Source organism: Mus caroli, unplaced genomic scaffold, assembly GCF_978045245.1.
Source record: "Mus caroli unplaced genomic scaffold, Mus_caroli_1 scaffold_15, whole genome shotgun sequence".
NCBI lineage: Eukaryota > Metazoa > Chordata > Mammalia > Rodentia > Muridae > Mus > Mus caroli.
In genome coordinates, this window is record NW_028227270.1 from 3,400,798 (window position 1) to 3,425,816 (window position 25,019).

The window sequence follows — 25,019 nt, forward strand, 5'->3', positions numbered from 1 at the left end:
TAACTAAAATGGACAATGTAACTTTTTATTTGAACATGCAATATTTCATGATTAAGGTATCTTTATTTATGGAAAGAATTAAAATAGTTATCATAGCTTTAATGCACAGTTAGAATTTTATCAGTTTCAAAAATACCAATGTTTGGTGCTTACTAAGCAATGTTATTCCTATGCTATTGACTAAAACTATTTCATGTAACTTTCCTGAGAAGTTTTAATTTTAAAGAGAATGAAGATGAACTAGATTAAAATAAATTACTGAATATGCTATACTTTTAGAATGTATCTAAAGATGTCTATTTGGTTTCGGAAACCAGTCTCAAATAAAGAGAAGTCAGTCTCTGCGTCTATAATAATGACACTCATTTAGCAAAAAAAAAAAAAAAAAAAAAAAAGCATTGTCTTCATTCTTGCTCATAGGAATGTCTTCTTATTTCATGGGCGCTATCTCTCTAGAAGACTATGTCCTGATAATTCCTTAAGTTCAGTGTGTTTGCTACGCCCTGCGGTAATGCCCCCACAGTACTTTTACCCCATCTATTGGAAATCTGTCATTCTGTAATATGTAGAGAGAAGTAAATGTGAGTGAGATGAGACACTGTTTTAGACTAAGACCTTACCTTTGTAAGAATGAAGCTCTTGAGCCACCTGTTTCTTGACTTCTAACTGACCCCAATTCCATCTGCTTCAGGCATATTTACTCCCTTCTCCCCCCTTTCAGTATACATGTGTTGTGGACCTGGTATTGAAACTGTAAGAATAAGATAGAGATTCTCTCTCCATTGATAGAGATTCTCTCTCCATTCATAAAATTTAGTACCCTCTTTCCCCCTTTTTAGAACATATACTGTAACAAAGGCAGTGGAGTGAGGGGAATTTGGACACTGAACGAGAACCTATTAAGGGACTTCAGCTTAGTTCATGATGAGACACCATAAAGCATTTCTTTCTACAGGGGGTAGTGTTTAAGCTGAACCATGAATCTACTGCATAACTACGACAAGACAAAGGGGAAGAAGGAAAGACGAGGTGGACAAAGTGGTTAAGGTTTGAAGAATGAATGCATACCCTCTCGTTAAATTTCATGTATCCTAGAATAGCTAGGGAATTTAACAGCAAGACAACATAATCCTACTTGGCTGTGGAAACTGTGTAATTCTTTAGCTAACTAGGAAGTTCTACTTAATACATTTTAGTTTTCTAGCAGAAAATACTCCATAACAAAGATGTTTGCAAAGTAAACATCTATGTAGGGCATCTCTACAAAGGATTTTGTTTGAGTCTGTATTACAAACATTTTGCTGCTTCTGCTGATACTGATTTAATTGCGCAGGTCTTAAAGGTTTTTTTAATTTTATTTTATGAATGTCTGAAATGTAAAACTAGCCATTAAAGATAAAATAAACCTTATGATAAAATTTGGAATGTAATATAGACTCTTGATATTAGCATTAAGAACTATTTTAGTGCTATCTAGAGTTTATACCAGTGCTTTTTACCTGAAGATTCAAACTGAAGTGATATCACTTGGGTTATCAGATTGCATAGCTAGTGAAAACAGACATGAACAAATCAATCCAGAGCACCTAGCAGGAGCAGGTACCACCTCGGATCTTTCTATACAACTATTTACTACACAGCAATTTGCTACTTGTTTTATGCAAGTTAACAAGGGATCTATACACTAGAATTTGAAATGAAAACTAAATTGTGCTTGAGGAAAGCAGAAAGATCAGGAGTACCTATCCGATCGAGTCGGTCAATAGCAACTGTCTCAAAGGCTCTTCTCATCATTGGATATTCCTCCAAGACCTCATTGAAATTGTCCACCGAAAGGGAGTAAAGACGACAGTAGGTATCAGCTCGGACACTGGCAGTGCGCCGGCCCTTGGTCAGCAGGCATATCTCTGTAACAAGAGAAGGGAGAATGACCGGGTTGGTTATGTTCTTTTCCAAGTTTTGAATGCCTCTTCTAATGAAAAGCTTCACTTGTGTAGACAATGGGTAGAGACACTCATTCTCAATTTATCACAGGATTCACTTGGTTATTAAAACCATGTTACTCCTAATACTCTTTTTAAATTTTATTTGGAGATTATAATATGACTACAACTATTCTTTACCTCCTTCCCTCCAAACTTTACCACATATCCCTCCCTCCCCTCATCATTATTATATTCATGTGTCTGTATGTAGATTCACACACATCCCTAATGTAGCCTGATCCATCTGTGTCCTATGACTTATATGTATGTTTTCAGTCCTGACGATTTGGCAAAAGACAACACCTCTTTTAAGGATTCTAAGCAGTTTTAAAACAATAGGGGCTACTGGGTTCAAACAAGAGAGAAGAAAGTTTTCACTCTAAAACAAGGAAAGGGGTGGTTTGGTTCGAAAGCCATTAAGAAATACATAATGGAATTGGAAAGGAAATGGTACAATCAGAAAATTTTGTAAACTCTAGGGGACAGGAACCAGATAGTAAAATCTAGAGGGAACGATAAGTGAGTCTAAATACCTTAGTATACTTTCTGTGCTTTTTGATATTAGAATGAAGAAAAATATTTCAAATATGTGAATATGGTCTCTTAATTAGATACCACCCAAAAATTCTTCACTAAAATAATATCCTCAAAATATGGTCACTACATGTTTTTAATTAGACTTTCCTGTTTGCTAACTCACCTATAAGACATTATTTTCAAAATTTTATTAACTTAATCAAGGTATTGTAGGCTTTGTCTTCTTTTAGACTTGGAAATAATTTAATTTTCTTTGTCTTTAATTGACCAGTTTGGAGCACATGAGATGGCCCATTGGGTAAAGTCACTAACTGACAGTGCTAACAGCCTCAGCTCAATCCCTGACACCCATGCTGTAGATGCAACAAACCAGTGGGCACAGGTTGTCTTCTAGTCTCTAGCCACACATTTCATGGCACATGCTGATACATATATATGCACACACATACACAAACACACACACACACATACACATAAAGAAATACATGCAAATACAAATAAACTTTGTATCACAAAGTTTCTAGTATAATTAAAGTTTTTGAAGTATCTTTACTGTTCAGGGAAGGGTTTTATTTGACACATGAAGACTTAAAAATAGTGTGCAAGTAGAATACTATTCACACTGTTTTATAAGTCATGGTTATTTATATGGATAAAATATGGAGAGAGATTCCAAGATGGCAGAAAACAAAGAACAAACAAAACAGACAGCATTCTGCTGCTTCCCCAGAAATCTGACAGTAAACATCTGACCATGGTGGCCTTATATGGCAGTAACAGTTTGCCGTTTATCCAGCTACACACGTTAAAATGTATGTGGTTTTTAAGAGATTCTTGTTTTGGTGTAGCATGAAGGGTATTGGTTGGATGACTTCAAATCCTCAACTGTAGCCTAGACTGAAGAGTTTTAGTTGAGAAGATTCAGAAAATTATCTATGTGCTTTGGACAATGGACATTATTGTAAAATATAACACTCACTTAACACCTCATCAAATCTGTTGGGTAGAGTTCATTCATATTTAATTATAAAGTCTTTTAGCCTAATACATTCTGGACCTATACAGTGTATGGTATATAATAGTTGCTTAATGTTTGCTGATTGAGTCAATTAATCAAAATACAATGTATTCTGCAAAGTAAATTGTTAATCAAAATTTCACTCCATGAAGAAACTGGGACACCCTGTTCTGTTATCAATATTTAGATAAAGCATCATTGGCTCCCCTGCTAGCTACAACACATTTGTAGAAGAATTTGCCCTCTCCCGAGTTTTTGCCACATTGAACTGTGTTTAAGGTTCCTGTTAGGTTGTACATAAAGAATTTATTGAGAAAATTTACCAGTGTTCTCTAAGATATAGATATGTCATAAATCACCCAGTAGAAAATTAAGTTGCTTTGGGGTGTCCAAGTTGATCCCATAAGCAAGATAAAATAAAAACAAGTGAAACAGAATTCCTGCGATCCTGAAATCTAAAAATGTAAATTTTAAAGGTTTGTCTGCATGTTTCCCACATGCCACCTATTTCTCATACTATCTGCTCATCTTGATTCATTAGCTGAGAACTCAGTTCATAGAGTTATCTCAGTAGAGGTGTACTTCAGCGTATGCACAGGGCCTGGATTCCATCTGCAGTTCCACACACAAAAGGAAGATTCTTAGCAAAAATGTACTTTGTGATAAATCTATTCACCTACAGATTGTATTGTAATATATTATAATTGTCCCTTAGGTCAAATTTTCCTGGTGGGCTTTCTAGGGTGATTACAGAAATGGTAAAAGGTTGCTCTATTTGACTAAGATGAAATTGTCAGTAATGTGCCCTGGCACAGTCACATTAGAAAGCCGGTCCCAATTTCAGCTTCAAAAAGACTGTTGTTTGAGAGATTAGATTTGGTCTAGCACACCGTGTGACTACTTTTATTAATCCTTCGGCTATGAGATGCATCATCTGCCCAGTGCTATTTTTGCTGACATTCGTTAACCCTGATTCTAAACATTTAAGTCCACTTGACATTACTGTCACCTATATGAGCAGTTATTTCCCGAGGTAGGGCAAATAGCTTCAAGCATTTTCCAGCTCAGAAGGATTTCACTGACCTCCAGAACAGTTTGACATTGAAGTGGCACAGAGTTAATCAGGAACTCGTGATAGACTTTCTAAAGTAGTGGTTTTTTAGCCTGAGCTCTAGAATTGATGTGAAAAGTTATACTCACTTGTTTCCTGCAAATGAAGCAAACCTTGTTTCTGTTCCTAAATCTCAATATTATAAAATAGGAGTAATTATCCACTATGCAGCAAAATGATATTTTTTCATAGACATTTCTTGGCTTTGTACTCCGGTATCATATTTATACTAATATGTCAGAAAAAAATATTACTCTTTTCCTTTCACATTTATTATATTTCTAGTCTCTCTATTAGTTACACTAGAACTAATAAGATGTTGCTTCCATATGGTATAAAAGGCATTAACATTTTGGATTTACCAATTTGCAAATCAAGCTTATCTTGTAGTGGTATTTTGGATTTTAAGCAGATTAGAAAAGGAATCCGAAGAAATGTGGACAGGATAAAACATTAAATGTCAGCTTTGTATTATTACATATTCCAAATTTTATGATTTTAAAACACAGACTAGATATGATAAATTTTCAAATATGGATATTATAAAGGAATGATTAGATATTGACAAACTTCATATGGTGATATCTACTTTAATGACCCAGAACATGCAATCTTGACACTTTCCAGTATAGGTTTGATAATTCCCCTGTGCATAGAGATCAACCAGCTTGCAGTTTCTATGTCTTCTCTTGTCCTATTGGCAATCCACAAATAATGAGGTCATCAAAAGCTATTAGTTTATCAAGCAAATTATAGCTCTCACCTTATATTAAATGATTCATTTCTCTTAAGAGATATAAATTAGTCATCTGCCAGAGTAGTGTGTGCTCTTAGCTGGTGACTCATTAATTCTAATTTCTAGAAGTCATGAGACTCTCTTTTCATTCCAGTTGATTACAAAAACTCTGACATGATATCATGTTCGCTTGTTGTATATATGTATATTTTCACTGACGTTTGTTCTTTTCACCTCTTAGCTTATTTCTCCTTCATCTCCCAATTTATGTTGTTGTCTTTCCATTCCATGGTGACTCTGTCAGCTGCCTAATATTGATGCAAATCATATTTGCATGTCAGTGTCTATAAACTGTTATCAAATACATATACTAACAATCTTTCTTAAGTTAAAAATACTAAATATTGATTATCTTGGGAATTATTAAAGTATCTGCTACCTAAATAAAAAAAAAAAACAGCCATTGTTATTCCTATTTAAGCCAGAGTGAACCTATACAAACTTAAATTTTCAATGGCCATATATGTAAGATAAAAAAATCAAAGCTAAGGAGGATAAGATCATTGACTTCTTGTTTCTAACCAGCTTTAAAAATCTACCAGATCACTCCAATTCTTTCCTTTTGATTTTTAAATCTGTCAACACTCGGCTCTTTAAAAGTTAATCAAACACTGTGAATTATAAATTTCTTTAAAAAGCAGCCAGATCTTAAAAAATTCATCAAACGATTTCCGTGCTTAGAGACCTCAGATGTGGTTTGTGAAGTGATTTCTTGTCAGCTCTGTTTTCCTCGTGTCATTTCATATGCTTGCACGAAATGGGACAGAAGCAGTACAAAAATACTTTTCTCTCTTAGAAAAGATTCACTGTACATTTATTAGACAAGTCTACCACAGCAAAAAAAAAAAAAAATCAGTTTATTTGTCCTTAAATAGTTTCCCAACTCTTACACCTTATATAAACCTGCAGGTACTTCTCATGCAAGCACACATAAATGGCGATAAAAAGTTAATTGTATACTTTTATGGTTTGTTTAATACAAAAATAAATGACTAACTCAGATTTCTACAGAGTTTTCTTGCTTTACTATTCATAGCTATCATCTGGATACCTCATTAAAAAGCATATTAGAATTTTCTAAGTCTAGAACATTTTCCAGCATTCCAAGGTGTTGTCAGGGCTAGGTTTTCAAGAAAATGTGCATTTGTAGTTATCAGGATACAAAATAAATGATAATAATTGTGAAAACTTCCCTATCAGTACTAGCATTTTGAAGCCACAAGGGAACACATAATGAGGAAATTCCACCAATCTGGCCAGCATTAGAAATTCAAGAATTATGTCTTAAAAAGATTTAGAAAATAATTCTTAAGATAAATTTTCTTCTAGTTACTTCATATGACTTTAAATGGCACGTCACTAATTATAATGTTTTGTTGGCCTGGAGTGACATGGATGGACTTACATGGTCTATGCGGCAAGTATTTCATAGATCAGGGGAAGAATAAGAACAAGAAGGAGGAGGAGGAGGAGGAGGAGGAAGAGGAAGAGAAGAAGAAGAAGAAGAAGAAGAAGAAGAAGAAGAAGAAGAAGAAGAAGAAGAAGAAGAAGAAGAAGAAGAAGAAGAAGAAGAGGAAAAAGAAGAGGAAAAAGAAGAAGAAAAGCAAACAGAAGTAAGAATAGAGCAGTAGGCTACGGTAATCTTGAGTGCAAGCTCACAGAACACTGTGTATTGAGATGGGTGGGTGGTTAATAAATTAAATACAAATATGGGATCATTGGAGGGTGACTTGGTTTAGAGCACAATTCTCTAAGAAATGAAAACATCTTTACACATAATGTTATTGCAGGACTTTGAGGGCACAAGTCTATATGTAAAATGCTGCTTTAGGAAATGACATACATCTTGCTTTGCATGGATAAAAAGCACTGCACGTATCTTTTTATGAATGGCAAATTCTTTTCAAAATAGTTTTGATACAAGAATAATTATATTTGGTTTGCAAAATGAACCAGAAGTGAGAATTTTAGTAGTCAACATAAAGATAGATAAAGGAGTTTTGATGAGTTTAGAAATGGGTGGCAGGGATTTGTGTCAGCTAAAACCATTGCACTGAACACGGGAGTAAAATTTTTCAGGATTCACTGTGAAATGAGGCTGTTGCTGAACTTGACAGGTGATAGTGAACCCATGGATTTGAAGCTAGAGATAATAGAAACATCATAACTTCTCTGAGTGAGGATAAAAGGGTATTTGGGAGGAAAATAATTAAGATTTTGGCATCCAGTGAAGATTTTATTTCATGAAACTTTTCCTCACATTAGTATAGTATCTCCTATTGTTAGGTTCACCAAAAGCAGGGTTTTCCAGTGAGTTTAAGTCGCCTTGCTTTTATCCTAGATCTCAGAAAACTGGTTCTAACTAGTTTACACAAGGCTAGAGACTCTTCCTGGTGTTGGTTCTCTGCAGACTATGACCAATAAAGAAGCCTGTTATTTCTCTGCCCAGGGTATGGTTGAACACCCAGCTATGTGGGAATATGGCTTTGGTGTCTTCCTGCCCAGTTTCTGGAATTACTGGCAATGAGTTCTATCTCTGAAGTTTCTGTGACAATTTATCTCCCCCCACCTCTGTGCTTTCCATGATAAAAAATCTGAACTTGACCTGAGACATCTCCTAGGGTATGCCTTACAGACCTATTTCTACTTGTAACTCCTTTTGGAAATTTATGTTTATTCAACCCAGTAGCTGGCAAATTCTACCTTTTCTATTTTCTTTTCCTCTTGATAAGTAACTATAACTAGTTCTATATAGTAGTTTGAGTGTGTGTAATGGGGAGCCTGAGAGAAGCCAGGGAATAAGGAGAAAACTAATATTTGAATGTCCGTGAAAGCTAAACAGAAAAAGTTATTGTGTGTGGATGAGTCTTCCAACTAAGAAAACATCTACACTCACAAATTAATCTTGAAATAGCTAAGCTTCTATTGATCTTTTTTTCCAATCTGAGAAATATCATTTTCCCTGACAACTAACAAGAAAAATCAAAGTAATAATTATAATTATATAAACGACACTGGCATGCTTAATTTAATTTTTTTGTATCTAGACTCAAAATATGTATTGACAAAGAATCCACATCATTGATTAGCTACATTTGTTAGTGGTACATTGATGGATAAGAATTAGGAACACATGAGTCAATAAGGTGAAAGCTCTAGTTAGGCACCAGCTTGCCATATCCACATTCAATAGGCTATGTAGGTGTTGTTTCCCACCATAGGGCCTTACTGTCAGCAACCAAAAGTTTTGGTAATAGACTGAGTTGTTTAGAGCTTTCAAATGGGACTCTTTGACCAACAACGAAGTTATATGCAACTCATTCCTTGCACTGGACGTTCCCCTCAGTGGTGAGAGATGCCTTGTTGGAGATTTGTCATTTGGTAACTCCATTTAGATTTTCTTCAATATGTCTATATTTTAATAAGCTTCCACTGTAGTGTCTGTCCACAAATCCCTCAAATGGGTCTTAATGTTAGCTATCTTTCCCCACATTCCTTCCCTTATTCCCTACTTTTCGTTATTTAATCTTTCTGTATCAGGCTTCCACTACCCTTCTCTATAACTATGTATTCTATTTCCCTTTTCCTGGGAGAGCCTTCCTTCTTTTTTAATTCATTACTCTATACCTAGCCTCTGTGATTTGATAGTAGCATGCCTATCAAAGTCTTAAAGGCTAATAACCACATAAAAATAATATATACTGTTGGCCTTTTGGGGTCTGGGTTACCTCATTAAGGATGATTTTTTTTCTAGTGCATCAATTTACACATGACTTTCATGGGTTTAGCCCTTTAAGGGTTGGATAATATTTCACTGTAAAATCTGTGGTTCTCATCCTGTGGGTCTTGATCCCTTTGGGTGTTGAATGACCCATTCACAGGAGTTGCACATAAGATACTCTGTATATCAGTTTGCTAAACACATAAAACTCAAGAAGAATGAAGACTGAAGTGTGGACACTGTGCCATTCCGTAGAATTGGGAACAGAACACCCATGAAAGGAGTTACAGAGACAAAGTTTGGAGCTGTGACGAAAGGATGGACCATCTAGAGACTGCCATATCCAGAGAACCATCCCATGATCAGCATCCAAACGTTGACACCATTGCATTCACTAGCAAGATTTTGCTGAAAGGACCCAGATATAGCTGTCTCTTGTGAGACTATGCCGGGGCCTGGCAAACACAGAAGTGGATGCTCACAGTCAGCTAGTGAATGGATCACAGGGCCCCGCAATGGAGGAGCTGGAGAAAGTACCCAAGGAGCTGAAGGGATCCGCAACCCTATGGGTGGAACACCATTATGAACTAACCAGTACCCCGGAGCTCTTGACTCTAGCTGCATATGTATCAAAAGATGGCCTAGTCGGCCATTACTGGAAAGAGAGGCCCATTGGACATGCAAACTTTATATGCCCCAGTACAGGGGAACGCCAGGGCCAAAAAAATGGGAATGGGTGGGTAGGGAAGTAGGGGGGGAGGGTATGGGGGACTTTTGGGATAGCATTGGAAATGTAATTGAGGAAAAGATGTAATAAAAAAAAGATACTCTGTATATCAGATATTTACATTATTGGTCATAACAGTAGCAAAATTACAGGTATGAAGTAGTAACAAAAATAATTTTATGGTTCGGGTCCCCAGAACACAAGGAACTTTATTAGAGGGTCGAAGTATTACGAAAGTTGGGAACCAGTGGTGTACATGTACATTTTCATTACCCATTCATCTTTTGATAGATAGCTAGATTGATCTGAATTTCTAAATTTTGATGAGCAAGTATCTCTGTAATTGGATGTAGAGTCCTCTAGGTATAGACAAAAGAGTAGTATAGCTAGATCTTAAGGTGTATCTATGTTCAGCTTCCTAAATAACTGCAGCACTGCTTTTCTTAGTGCCCATATAAGTTTGCATGCCTGCCAGTAATTAGTATTTCCCTTACCCTACATCCTCACCCAGCAGTACATGGCTAACACAAAACAAGCTCCAAGGTATTTTTGCAGAATTCTTTGTTGATTATTGCTTTGTTTAGTCATTATTTGCTGTTCTTTTGCTTGTACTCATGGTTTCTGATTTTGTGTCTTCATTGTCTATATGCACTTGTGTGTGTGCACGAATGCTTGCTTGTGTATATGCTTTTTTCTGTTTGTTAGTTGTTCATTTTATTCTTACTTTTTTTTTCATTTGTCTATTTGTTTTCTTATGAAAGAGATGAAAAGGGGTGTGGATTTAGAATGGTTGGGAGGATCTGGAGTGAGAGGGGAAACCATAATAAAAAAATCTTGCATGGAAAAAGTATATTCAATAAAAAGGAGTAGACAATTAAAAAAGAAATATGTAAGCATTAAATTGATAAGCAAATGCACTTCATAGAATATTTTATCTTAGTTAACTGGAATTAGAAGGAAAGGGAACTTCTGAAAAAAATATTAGGCTAGCCATCCTACAATTAAGTCTTATCACTGGATTTGTGTACATTTTATAATTAATTAAGAAATGCTTTTTAGTGTTTTAAAAGTTTGTTTGTAAAAAGACAAATATGTGACAGAGACCACGTGTAAATTAAAAGACGATATCTTGGTAATTTGACCGCTTGTTGGTATGTTTGCCAGTTACTTTGTTAGGTTATTTTGTTCTTAAGTTAGTTGTCCTTCACTATAGCTCCACTTAGTCAAATGATTTCAGTTTTGTAATTTTATTTTTAAAACAGATTTTAAAACATTCGAACAATGAAATTTGTCATGGATCGATAATGTATCTCTAAAAATGTCATTAACAAAAATTCTACTAACAGATGCCAGATAACTGCCTATGAATTTTGGTCAAATGGAGCATCATTATAATACTTTTTATGCTTGAGGGACTATAACAGAAGACTGGGTCTGAAAGAATCTAAGTTTCAAAGGATAGGAACTCAGGATTGTAATCAGAAACTCATTTCTTCTGTGTTATTTGTTCAAAATCCATACAAGGTGGACAGTGCCACTATTCCAACCTGCATCGGGAAGAGCTCTACCATTCTGATGGCGCCGTGGCAGGCAATCATTGCTTGAGAGGCAAGATATATTTTCTTTAGTGTTGTAGCACTGATAAGCTGTGGAAGCTCCAGTATATAACTCTCCTTCCTTGCTCCTGAAAAGTACTGTAATTAATCTTAGTGGATCATACACACAGAAAAAGGGGGCTGGGAGAGAGGAAGGGAGAGATAAAGACAGAGATACACACAAAGAAACAAAGACAGAGACAAAAATGACAGAGACAGACATGAAAGCTAGGAAGCATCTCATTGGGCAGAAAGGTTTTAGTGGGGGAAGGAGAAATGTGAAAGACAGTAATGATGTCTAAAATGACCAAAGTTCATTACATATGTATGCATGGAATGGCCAATGATTTAAAAAAACATCTAGAATGTCTAAAAACCAATAACTTAAAGAATATATAAACCACGTATTAACCTGTGACTTTAATCAAAGTAAAGCACTGAGGCAAATATCCTAACAGTGTAGCCACATGGCACACTATTGTATTAAAAACAACACACGTGATTCATTTAGCTAGCATCATAACAACCCAGAAAATTCTCCCAGGAGAGATGGTCTGACCTGCATCCAGTGAAAAAAACTTTCTTTCTCTCCAAAAACGTATCTGAGCTGTGATTATACCCTTTCCAAATCATGGCTGTAAGATCTTCATGTTACCAGATATTGAATAAACTATTATTTTATTTCCACATTTTTGAAGGAGAGAAAATTCACAGGGTTTTTATAAATTATTTTATGTTTTTATTCTTTTCTCATGTATTTAATCCCATTGGCAGTCTTAATATTATCCTACCAAAAACTTTATAATAATTTCTTAATGTTGTCCAACATCTAATTATTGTTCATGTTATTAAGAAGGGGGCTAATTTAAAAATTCTTCAGATTTTACATAATTTCTCAGCTACCTCTGAAGCTTGCAGAAAGTCCCTAGAACCTTAGAACTTTTACATATAAAACAAGAAAACTAAGTCCTGAAGGATATAATTCATTATAATATTACATCATGCTCAGCACCCACACAAATGTGATCATTCTGGAATTTCTGCAGTGGGAGGGAGAAATACAGTAAAGCTAGGCATGTCTCTGAGGCTCACTGTCCAACCTGTATGGTCAACTAGTAGCTCCAGGATCTGCCTGTGTCCATATCCCAAAAGATAAGGCAAAAGTCATAGAGTATCATTAGGTGATGTTAATTAATCTCTGACTTCCATACATGCATGCATATACAAACCCAGCATACACAGAATATTTTTTTAATGTAGGAAATTGAATTATTTGTACAGTAGCAAAGCACAGCTAAATATCCTAGGGTTGGAATATTGGTTTATAAATATAATTCTTTGTTTATTATTTACTCCTTATGGTTATCATCATTAGCAGAAATGTCTAAACAGAAATATGCTCAATAGTTTGAGAAATATGCTCAAAAGTTAATTGAGGAGAAGTTCAAAGACTTAACTAAGCATGAAAACAAAACACACGCAAAATGGTATTTTATAGTGTTACTTGACTACCATTAATTCATAGTTGAACTGTGGGGCAGTGAGCTGTGCATAGACAGCCTGGTCCCCAGTTGAGCACAGGCATTGAGCCTCAGTGACCTGGTGGTTGGTGACTCCTTCTGAGTGGAAGGGTAGGTATTTGGCCACGCCTCCTGGGTCCCTGGCTCCTGTTGCAGCTCCAGCCTCCCACAGTTACAAGGCAACAGTCAGACATGATCCTCCCCACAGTTACCTGGCAACAGCTAGGTAGGCCCAACCCACTGTAAAAGGAGCTGCTTGCCCCCCTCCTCTCTCTTACCTCTTATTCTCTTGCTGTTACTCTTGCTCCCTTGTTCCCCTTCTCTCTGCCTTCCCTCCCCAACTCTCTCCACGTGGCCATGGCCATGGCCAGCCTCTACTTCTCTACTCTCTCCCTCTCTCTGTCTTTCTACAATAAAAGCCTTATTAAAGCCAATAAAAAAACCATGGATTGCTTCTTCACATCAGGATCCGCTTTGCTGGAGCAATGGAGCAGGACTTCCCCTAATGAGCTGCCTGTCTAACCTCCGGGAGGCCTTCCTGCAGCAACAGCCGCCACCCACCCAAGCGCCCACGCACTGAGCAAGCCGCCAAGTAAGCCAGAAGACTTTTCTCCCTGCCAGACCCAGCCAAAGCTCTCTCCTCTCGGCCCTTTGCCCTTTGGCCCCTGGGCCAGAGGCTGCCCGAGGGTCCCCACTCTGTTCCCAGTTCTTCTGCAATATCCAGCAGCATCTGAGCTGTCCATGGCTAAGAACCTGAGGTCCCTGGCTTCCATGCGGCCCAGGGACCTCAGAACCGGCTCTTCCATGGTACCCAGCAGTCAGAGCCCAACTCCCTCAGGTCTGCGGGGACCCCCGACGGCACCTTCCTCCAGGGGTTCTGTGGGGATGCCCACAGTCAAACTCCCCGCGTCCACTGAGCCCAGCAACCCTAGCCTCAAGTGGACGCTGGACCCCATTTTTGACCCACACTGGACCTCTACACCAACATTTAAAACTAAAGGTCTTCTATAGACTAGGATTTATCAAATTCAGGGCCTTAACATCAGGGTCTCTGACTTCTGCATGAAACAAGTTTAGCTTTAACACCTTTGGAAACATAGTGAATATTTAGAATCTCATTGACCTAAACCTACTGCTTCTCAATAGAAATCCTGTTGTCAAAAAAAAAAAGAAAAAGAAAAAAAAGAAAGTATCACCCTGAGATAAGTCCCTGGAGGTGATAAGGAATGAGTTTTGGTCTCTCATCTCTTTTTGTAAGCCATGCAGTAAAATCTTCAAGTCTTGCTACAAGGTGGAAAACATGCGATTTTCTTGAGTATTTGTTCTTTTGGAAAGATCTATCTATCTATCTATTTATCTATCTATCTATCTATCTATCTATCTATCTATCTATCTATCTATCTATCTATCAATTTCTCTATCTATCTATCTTTCCATCCATCCACCCATCTGTCTACCTACCTATCTATGGTATATATATATATATATATATATATATATATATATATATACACACACAGATACATACATACATACATATATATACACATATATGTGTGTATGTATAATATACATATATGCTATATACATGTATATTATGTAGTATTCACACACACATATATGTATGCATATGTATACATACACACACACACACATATATATTTAACAGGATCTTAAAATTACATTTTAGATACCAAGGCAACTATAATTAAACTCTTTGGAACATTTGCTTTAATTATGCAATCTTTTTTTGCATAATCTTCTTGAAACACTGTAAAACAAATGCTAATCATTTTGTAAATGAGATAAATCTATTTAAACCCATTAGAGAAGCTTTTCAAAATTTCTGTCTACTTGTTCTCACTATTTGAGAGTCAAGAAATGCCAGTTGGTTTTACCTATTTAATTAAAGATGATAAAAAAGAAACCTCTGATGAGGAGTCCTGGGTTATTAGATGCAGAGACAATCTGAGAGCCAGAAAAATAAATTTTACAATAGTACTGATGAGCAGTGCCCACTATAAGATTATGACAGACAAAACTTTCTGACTTGAATTGTTTTGTTGATGCGTTTAAACAATATTTGAGGACACAGAGAGTAAAACGATCAGGAGACTGTACTTGACTAGATGAGCACATAGCCACAGGAATATTAAAAAAAAAATGTTCTTTTATGTTGGGATATAGGATTCAGTTTCATCATATTTTCACTAAATCAAAAAGACGAAGACAGTTTGGTAGGTTAAGTAAAATAAAGTCAGTTCTACATCAAATAGAAATACCATATATAAATGAAACAGAATATGACATTTTCCTTAATAGAACAAAAGGCATTCAAATTTCATGAACATTTGTTAATTATCTCCTAAAATAAGGCTTAAAGCATTAAACCTACTTCAGAATTGTGTTGGCAGTATTGATTTATTTGTTTGTACTTTCATGGAAATTAAGGTAGCATTAGATTTATCTCTATTAATATTGATGTAAAGGAAAGGTTTTAAAATTCCATTTTCTTGAGGGAATGTTACTTCCAAAATTCCATGAATTCATTATATTAATCTAAATTAGGGTTAGGGATATAATTTAATGTGAAAATTTTATAAGTTGTACATTTAATTTTCCTTTAGACCACCTTACACTTATATACTGTAGATAAATCTTCATAAGCAAAGGGAAGATAGTTATATCTTTCTAGCCAAATTATGTCATGACAATTTGTTTTTGAATATTGTTTACAGAGTATACTTAAAGTTGTCTAATATGGCTTTCAAAATTTCCAATTTTTTGCTTCCGTTGTCAGGGTCCACTCAGGGCTCCCTTGCATTTCAGCTTTAAATATTCTACTTCAAGGTAACCATCTAACGACTCTCACTATGAGCCTCTTTCTATGTTGTTTTCTAGCCACAGAGGTAGATCATATGATATACTATCTACCCATACAGACTTATCTACTCATTCTTTCAAACAACACAACACAACACAACACAAGTCTTAGTCATTGTTCTTGAGTGTGTGTTTTCATTATTCTTTTGAAGCATCATTTGTAAAGTCCTCTACATACATAGATATCACCTTCCATCCAAGACACAGATTCAGTGGGATAATCTAGTTTATTGTAGCTATACTCACTGTTTGTCTTCAAGATAGCCATCAAAGTTGTACTTTTTGGCAAGTGTTACAAGATCAGAATGAACAGCTATGTGACTTAGCAACTACCATTTGTGTTTAATGCAGATTTTTTTTTACTATAGTTGTTTACTATAGGGGACAGAAATTTTCACAGAAACTAGATAACTAGATAAAAAAAAAACTAAATTTAGTTCCATAAATAAAACATTTCTATTGTTCTAGGTTAAACCTTAGAAGTGGCAACATATGTGATCTATGTTCCATTTCATGACTTAGTGCATAACTCCTGCATGAATGTCTGTGCATTATGGGCATCCCAGGCATCTGTGGAGTTCAGAAAGAGGTGTCTGACTCCTGACTCCTGAGACTGGAGTTCCTGGCAGTTATGTGTGTGATGACATGTGTGTGATGGGAGTTAAACATGGGTCTTCTGGAAGAGCAACTAGTGCTCTTACCCACTGAAATATTTCCCTAGCTCCATGTATAATCTTTTAAGTAATTCATATTAAATTAAACATAAACTTACACTGTAATTTTCACATTTGATCGCTATATAAAATACTCATATTTTCTAATTAATATGATTTAATGATAATTTTTGCCACTTAAGAAATTGGATGGTGTTAATTTGTGTTTACTAATCAAATTTGATTAATTTCAATCTAGGTTTTAATGATATCCATTTCAGAATCTTATGTTAATATTCAGATAAAAAACAAATTATTCCCCTCTCGTATGTCTTAATTTGTTATTTTGATAAACTTTATTTAATGTGTTTTTTGATGCCTAAAAATTTTTTGGCAGAAAATAGAGTTTTCATTTATCTTTGTCTTTTACCAAAATTTTGGGGATCTATTATCTATGAATGATAGGAAACCAGTTATTGTTTGAATCATCAACTAATATTTCGGTAATTTTTTTAGTTAGGTTTTTTTTGTTTGTTGGTTTTTTGTGGGTTTTTTTGTTTGTTTTTTGGTTTGGTTTTTGGTTTTTGGTTTTTTTGAGACATGGTTTCTCTGTGTAGCCCTGGTTGTCCTGGAACTCACTCTGTAGACCAGGCTGGCCTCGAACTCAGAAATTTGCCTGCCTCTGCCTCCCAAGTGCTGGGATTAAAGGTGTGCGCCACCACGCCCGGCTTTTTAGTTAGTATTTTATGATTTTATAACTTTGCTTTAGTATTTTATGATTTTATAACTTTGCTTTTAAATAAAGTTATTGCAAACTAATCAAATGTCCTTATTTTCATTGAATGATTATTTCTATTATTGTAACCTTTAGGGTTAGATTACCTGCCTAGAAATGTACAAATTTCAGTGCTGCCATATAAACAAGTTGGGATGCTAGAAGGCTCTTAGGCTGATGATTAGCCTGCCACAGGTAAAAATACATCTGCAGTAACATTTTTTTAGGGTTAAAATAAAGGGACTGATGTTTGAAAAACATGCTTCCCAATCTTAGAAATGAAATTTAACTTTGTGTTGTTTCAAAATTGTTCTATCACTCTGAATAAATATTATTTCAAATATATTATCTGATCAATACTCAACTAGAATGATTATGCAGTTTCTGCTCAGAGTCAATGGAAGAGACAGAGAGAGAGAGAGAGAGAGAGAGAGAGAGAGAGAGAGAGAGAGAGAGAGAGAGAGAGAGCACGGTGTACACGCACATGTGCATGCATATGTGTGCCTATATAATATTGTTCTATGTACCAATCCACGTCTTTTTATCTGTTTAACAGCTCAAATTCACAAAGGGACATAGACCACAAATAGTTCAGGTATAAGAAGTAACAAAATGTGAATTACAGAATAGACCTTGGGCATGGTAATATGGTGTAGGATGCAAACTGCATAGTGAAATGTCTATTTGAAGGGTTATACTTAGCTTCTAAGTAGTAAGTATAATAAGGACTAAAGATGGGAAAGCATTGAAATTATGGGCTCTAGTATTACTTTGTCTTGAACAAGAATTTTCATGAGTAAGTGCTTTACAAACGGCAGAAAAATATTGAAGAAAGCAGGTGTGAATTAATTTTGCTAATGGTGACAAGGACAGAGACATACACCCAGAAAGCATTTCAGAACTAACTCAGGAAGGAACATGGGAAGTGAAGAGTGAAGAAAACGCATCTAACTTCATTTTCATATATAACACGATAACATCTTCTATTAAATATTCTCTGCTCCCCAAACATGGGGAAAAAAAACCTTTCTGATGAGAACCTCTGTTATTTCTTACACACACTAAAAAGAAACCTTTTCGGAGTCACTACAATGAGCCACCATGTATCAGAATGACTAAGGCTGTCAACAGTGTGCTCACTGTAACCCAATGACTAATCCATAGGTTACATGGCTGGCTCACCTAAGCCAGCTCAGGTAAAGTGACATATGACTGGGCACAATGTTGACGAATGAAGTTTTCTTATATGTAAAGTGTTTTATTGTTTTAATGCATTTATATTCATTAAAATTATGGGTGGCTCACGCCTTTAATCCTAGCACTTGGGAGGCAGAGGCAGGCAGATTTCTGAGTTCGAGGCCAGCCTGGTCTACAAAGTGAGTTCTAGGACAGTCAGGAATACACAGAGAAACCCGGTCTCAAAAAACAAAAAACAACAACAAAAATTATACTATGTATTGATTTCCCCCTTTAATTGTCTGTCTTTCTGAAACAACTAAAATGTAAACTGTAATAGGGCAGAAAAACGCTTCCCTTCCTTACTATTAACTTCAGGACTATTACCTACAATGGTCACTGACATTATGATCATTTGGGATAGACTGTAGGAGTATGAATGAATAAGTCTGTGAACAAAGGAGTTAAAATATATTTAGGCAACATAATCCAACTATATTTAAAATTTCTTTAATTAAAGTAAGGAAACAGTCTTAGGGGCCCTAATTTATTCACATTTGATCATATGTAGGTGCAAATGAATAATGAAAAAGGCCAGATAATCATTTCCTTTTGTCATCGATGCATAAAATAGAAAGTCAATATAAAAACAATGATTTATAAATTTAAAAAATCCACAAGCAAAAGGATAAAAAGAATGGAAAAATTAAAAAGTTAAATTTGTCTATAGATAATCTTATAGATTGTTCTTTTTTGTTTGTTTGGATGTTTTTTTTTTTTTGTTTTTTTTGTTTTGTTTTTGTTTTTGTTTTTTGTTTTTAGAGACAGGGTCTCTCTGTGTAGCCCTGGCTGTCCTGGCACTCACTTTGTAGACCAGGCTGGCCTCGAACTCAGAAATCCGCCTGCCTCTGCCTCCCGAGTGCTGGGATTAAAGGTGTGCGCCACCACGCCCGGCTAGATTGTTCTTATATTAGCTTATTTTAATCATAAAGTAGTAAAAAAAAGTTCATTATATTTATAGCCACTTAACCCACTGGGCTTCAGGACTGCAATGATCAGATGCAAGTTTCTATAATACAGGAGAAATTACCAGTGACCTAATTGCTGCTCATCATGGCATCACATGTTTCTCCTCAGCCTTAAATTATTGAATTAAGCTGAATTTCCTCTGCCAAGTCATATGTATTAAATGATGCTGACCATTATTTTGGCAGCAAGGTAATGAATTCACCTTGTTTCCCTTAGCAAAGTGATTCATAATAAGAACTTTCTTCCAAGGTAGGTCTAGAAAACTTTCCCAAACCATGTCATTCTCTTATGTAAATGTTTCATGATGAAGTATAATTTTCTACCATGTAGCAGAAATTGTGTTTTTCTGGGTAGATAGAAGTAGAGCCATTCTTTCATGAATGCTCATTTTAATAGGCTAATTCACAACTGAACACTAGAATGTATGAGAACTCAAGATCTTTCTAAGACTGGTGAATACTGTAAAGATGAGCTATAGGTTTGATCTTTCTGAGAAGAGAAACAACTGGTAATTTGTGGAAGAGTTAATTTCCTCCTAGCTAATCATGTGCACAAAATTAAAATATGCCAGGTAGCACCATGTAGTCACTATCTAAATCAATTTAACAAAGACTACATTCACCTAATCATGTGCACAAAATTAAAATATGCCAGGTAGCACCATGTAGTCACTATCTAAATCAATTTAACAAAGAGTACATTCACCTAGGAATATAATCTCAGGTTGGTTCCTAGAAATGTCTGTGGAGATTGCCTTGATATGCTCATTGACATGAAAATGGTCAACCTAAAAAGGGACAACATGAGTCCTTTGTTTGAGGACCCATGTATAGAACAACATAGGGTGAGCTGCATACAGGTCTGCATGAATTACTTCTCTTTCTTTTCTTGGAGGTTGATGTGAGTAGCTGCTGCAAGGTTTTGCTGTTGCATTCCTTAGTGATGGGCTATCACCTGGAGCTGTGAGCTAAAATAAAACCCTTCTTCCCTAGGTTACAATTGTCAGGGGATTTTATCACAACAGAACCAATACTAAGATACCAATCAACTTTGAACTATGATGCATGGAACATATGTATTCTTCAGATTTAAAGGATTTTAGAAAGATTAAAGCTCAGTGCATTCCCTGACTCTTTTTACCTTTATTGCTGCATATATTTTGTATCCATGTTTGCACCCATATTAAAGGCACAAGAGAAGAGGAGTTAGATTCTCTGACAGGCAAGCAGATAGGGAGAATGGCCACGACTAAATAAGAAAGATGATGACCTTCCAAGATGGTTAACTTCTCTTTCACCCTCCTGACCTAATACCAAAGCCTAGATGATTAAAACAAAGGCCCTGAGGGGTTTTCTCTCTGGGCAGTAGGACCCCTTGCCTGTAGATATGTCTGATAAGTTCAATGCTAGTCTGTGATGCACTTACCCTAAACTTTAGGACCTATCAGTCTCCCCTACCTTTGTTCAAACTGGCAAACCATATATCAAGGGAGAAAGACTTCCTTCAAGGTCTTTTAAAGTCTCAAGATGTCAAGAAGGAACTAGGGCTCCAGCATTCTGTGTCTTCTCCCTTCTGGTTTACAGAGGGTCTTTTTCATTGTTTGCCTTGCAGTGTGTGTGTGTGTGTGTGTGTGTGTGTGTGTGTGTGTGTGTTTCCTTATCCCTCATAAAGACCTTTTTTATTGGCTGATTCTCTTTTCCCTGTGTGCTATCTGTCAAACTCAGGGTTTCCCCACTGCCTTTTAATTCTTTAACCTGCAGAGAACATGGGCCCAATCGATACCACTGCACAGAATCGTTTTCATATTTACCAAGTTATCTGAACCAAAACATGCTACCATTTGTGAAAATTCTTTGTCTTTCTCTCCAAATTGATAGACTAAAATACTTACTTTTTTAAATTCAACCTTATGATTTAATGTCTTTCTTAACCTCATGCCTAGAGTTTGCTGAAATACTCATACATTTTCAAAAAGAAGTGGTAGATGAAAAGAATGGTGTTGAGTTAAATTATCCTCCCAATATGTGCTTTAGTCACTCCATTGCAGACAGTATGGAGGAGCCTGAAACTTCAGGGCTGTCAAAAAATGAGGTTCCTAATTTTAAGGGTTTTGCAGGCATGGGGTGGGGGGTGCAGACAAGAATGTCTCAAACCACAAGGAAGCTGGCTCAGTTGACCTACAGGACATGCTACATGCTCAGTTAATGCAAGATGACAAAAACAGGGAAAGAGAGTACACATGATGTGGGGTATTCGATAAAGGTCATTCTTAGTTGTAAGGGAGTGGGGGCTATTAATGTTTGACCTATAGAACATGACAGTATTCACACTGCCTAGGATCCAATTTGGATTCTGAACAGTAAGCATTCAGGCTGCTGGGTTTCAAGGGGATGTACTTTTGCCCAGCTTGTGGAGGCAGGGAGGTTGAGTGAGGAAACAACTTTCCCCACTTTTCATTGCATCTGGAAGGGAGGCAGTGGGCTGGGGGTGCTCTAATAATACGTGCTTGCTTGGAGTCTTTTAAAAAAGATTTATTTATTTTATGTATGTAAGCATGCTGTCGCTGTCTTCAGGATAAGTAAAAGGTGAGTTTAATGGAGACAGTGTTTTCATCCAGTCTCAGGATGTACAATTGTCACCATAAGAGGGTATTGGACCCCATTACAGATGCTTGTGGTTGCTGGGAATTGAACTCAGAACCTCTGGAAGAGCAGTCAGTGCTCTTAACCCCTGAGCCATCCCTACAGCCACCCTCATCTGGACCCCTAACATCCTTCTGTCTACTTCTTGCACTGGTTTTTTCCTCTATTAGAATGCTTATTTCTGAATGTGAAATTAATCTTTACTTTAAAAGCCTTTAATTCTTGCTCATTAACTATAGGAAGAAATTTAATCCCTTACAAAGACACAGGAATTGTTTACTAACCAGGTTCTGCCTCACTGATGTACCACCTGCCTTACACAGTTCATTCCAAGCATTCCAAATACTGTTTCTGTACATCCTGAGACTGGATGAAAACACTGTCTCCATTAAACTCACCTTTTACTTATCCTTCTTTCTGCCTGCGATGCATACCCCACAAACATCTTCTCATCCTGTTACCTCCTACTTATTGCTGAGGTTCACATTAGGTGTCCCCTGAGGTGTCACTTGCTCAGAGAGCATTATTATTGAACACATTCTGTTTTCCTAGGTTAGGTTGTCTTATTTTCTTAATTCACCTAATCACAGTGATCTTTAGGCATGCAGATTCTTGCTTACTTTCTTGAAGACAGACTGATTACAGGGAACAGTGACCTGCATATAAAGTAGGATTCCAATAAGGCTTGATGAATAAATAAATATTAGTCCAAACAAATGCTGTTAATATTTAGTAGATTAAAATATTCTATATAATCAGTATATCAGTAGACCAATTAGAAAGGCATTGATATGGAAATGGAAAACAAATGAGGAAAGAGAAAAAAATGTAATTTTCCATGTGTCTAAATACACATTATTATTTTTTTCTTTTTTTTAATTAGGTATTTTCCTCATTTACATTTCCAATGCTATCCCAAAAGTCCCCCTAACCCTCCCCCACTCCCCTACCCACCTACTCCCACTTTTTGGCCCTGGCGTTTCCCTGTACTGAGGCATATAAAGTTTGCAAGTCCAATGGGCCTCTCTTTCCAGTGATGGCCGACTAGGCCATCTTTTGACACATATGCAGCTAGAGTCAAGAGCTCCGGGGTACTGGTTAGTTCATAATGTTGTTCCACCTATAGGGTTGCAGACCCCTTTAGCTCCTTGGGTACTTTCTCTAGCTCCTCCATTGGGGGCCCTGTGATCCATCCAATAGCTGACTGTGAGCATCCACTTGTGTGTTTGCTATGCCCGGCATAGTCTCACAAGAGACAGCTATATCTGGGTCCTTTCAGCATTTTAAATGGAAAGTACAAATAATTTAATTGTATTATATCCTGTAAAAGATTTTTAAAAGTTCAAAATAATGGAAAAAAAGTAAGAATAATTTGATCAGAGTTTAGGAATGTGGTATGCCTTCTAGCAAGTGAGTGTAAAGGCGATTGCCAAAGAATCCAAGTAAAGAAACAGTGATGAGTTGAAGACATATAAATTCATCACTGTAAATGGCACTAGCCATGATGATCACATCTACCTAAAGTATTGCAGCAAAAATAACATCCTTCAGAGTTTGGGAAAATGGAAAGAGCCAGTCTCCCAAAGCATGCCTTCCTGGTTGTGGTACATCCTTTCCACTGTCATAATGTTAACATCGAGATGCCATCTTAGAACAGAGATGATTCTGCCCCTTAGTCATGACAATAAAGGAAGAAAAACATTAGTGTTATCTAGGGCTATGTAATAGGCTGATAACTGTTCTTACTAAAAGGAGAGGGTAGTGGGAAACATGACTCTCTGCTGGGAGTCCAGTTACCATTTTCTCCTACATTCCAGTTCTGTGGTGTTGGTAGAAGTGCTAGAGGACATAAGAGAACAAGGTAAACCAAAGAAAAGATTCTAGTAATAGAATTTTCCTGAGATTACCACTCATAATGATGTGCACCTTTGGTTGATAGACAGTTTTTTGTTATCTATATCCTTATAAGCAATCCTGTGCCACAGCCCTATATGCAAACTCAATAAGGTCAATAGTTCACAAAGGTGAATTAGGATGCAATTATGTCTTTGGTCTGTCTTTGGTGCCCTGTCTTACTTGAAGAACCAGGAAGAGTAACTCAGCAATCACATAGAAAACATTAACTAAATAGATAGACTAAGACATGTTGGCATGCTAAAAGAACTAGGGACCATTATAAAAAAGAATTTTGTGTTACTCAACTAAGTACTTACTAAATACTCATTTCAACTCTTCATATATACTTGTAGATATGCAGTTTGAGCTTCAATTATCTTTGGGCTTTGTATCTAGAGATTTAATCTAATCTTGATGGAAAATTTAATTGTATTTGTTCGTAATGTTTACCATGCTTGGTGGAATCACCACCAAATAACATGCTCTCGTAAATAAGTAAAGCACATTACATTCTATTAGGAATTATTAGTAATGTTGATAGAATTAAAAGCAGACTGGGTGGAGGTTAAGTAATCTGCAAATGCTACACCATTTTATTTAAGGAACTTGAGAATACTTCCTTATACTTTGGTGTCTCTAGGATTTCATGGACCCATCCTCCAACTGACATTAAAAGAAAGAAGACTGTTTCTACAGTTTATTCTTTATAACTGCCCTACCCATAAACATTGCTACCTTTGATTCACTAGAACACAGAAGCAAAAGCATTTAATATTTAAACACAGAATGTTGCAAGAACCTAGTCTTTGTAGAGTAATCCTGTTGTTATCAGGACTAAGAGACTTGAGGCAACCAAGGAAGGACCTTTGCATCTCAATTCCAGTTTCCTGTTAACACTATGTAGGGGAACATCAGCTTTGTCCAGGAAATACCATATGAAGGGAGTGGAAATCTA

At 36.3% G+C, this 25,019-nt stretch overlaps 1 protein-coding gene across 1 annotated transcript in view; it reads right to left on the reverse strand.

Moving 5' to 3' along the window:
• The window catches only part of Hcn1 (hyperpolarization activated cyclic nucleotide gated potassium channel 1), a 369,238-nt gene that overhangs the window by 5,685 nt on the left and 338,534 nt on the right, over positions 1–25,019 (reverse strand). The window contains exon 7 of the mRNA XM_021180688.3: positions 1,743–1,907. Coding sequence (XP_021036347.1) covers positions 1,743–1,907 — 165 coding nt within the window. The remainder of the gene's footprint in view (positions 1–1,742; positions 1,908–25,019) is intronic.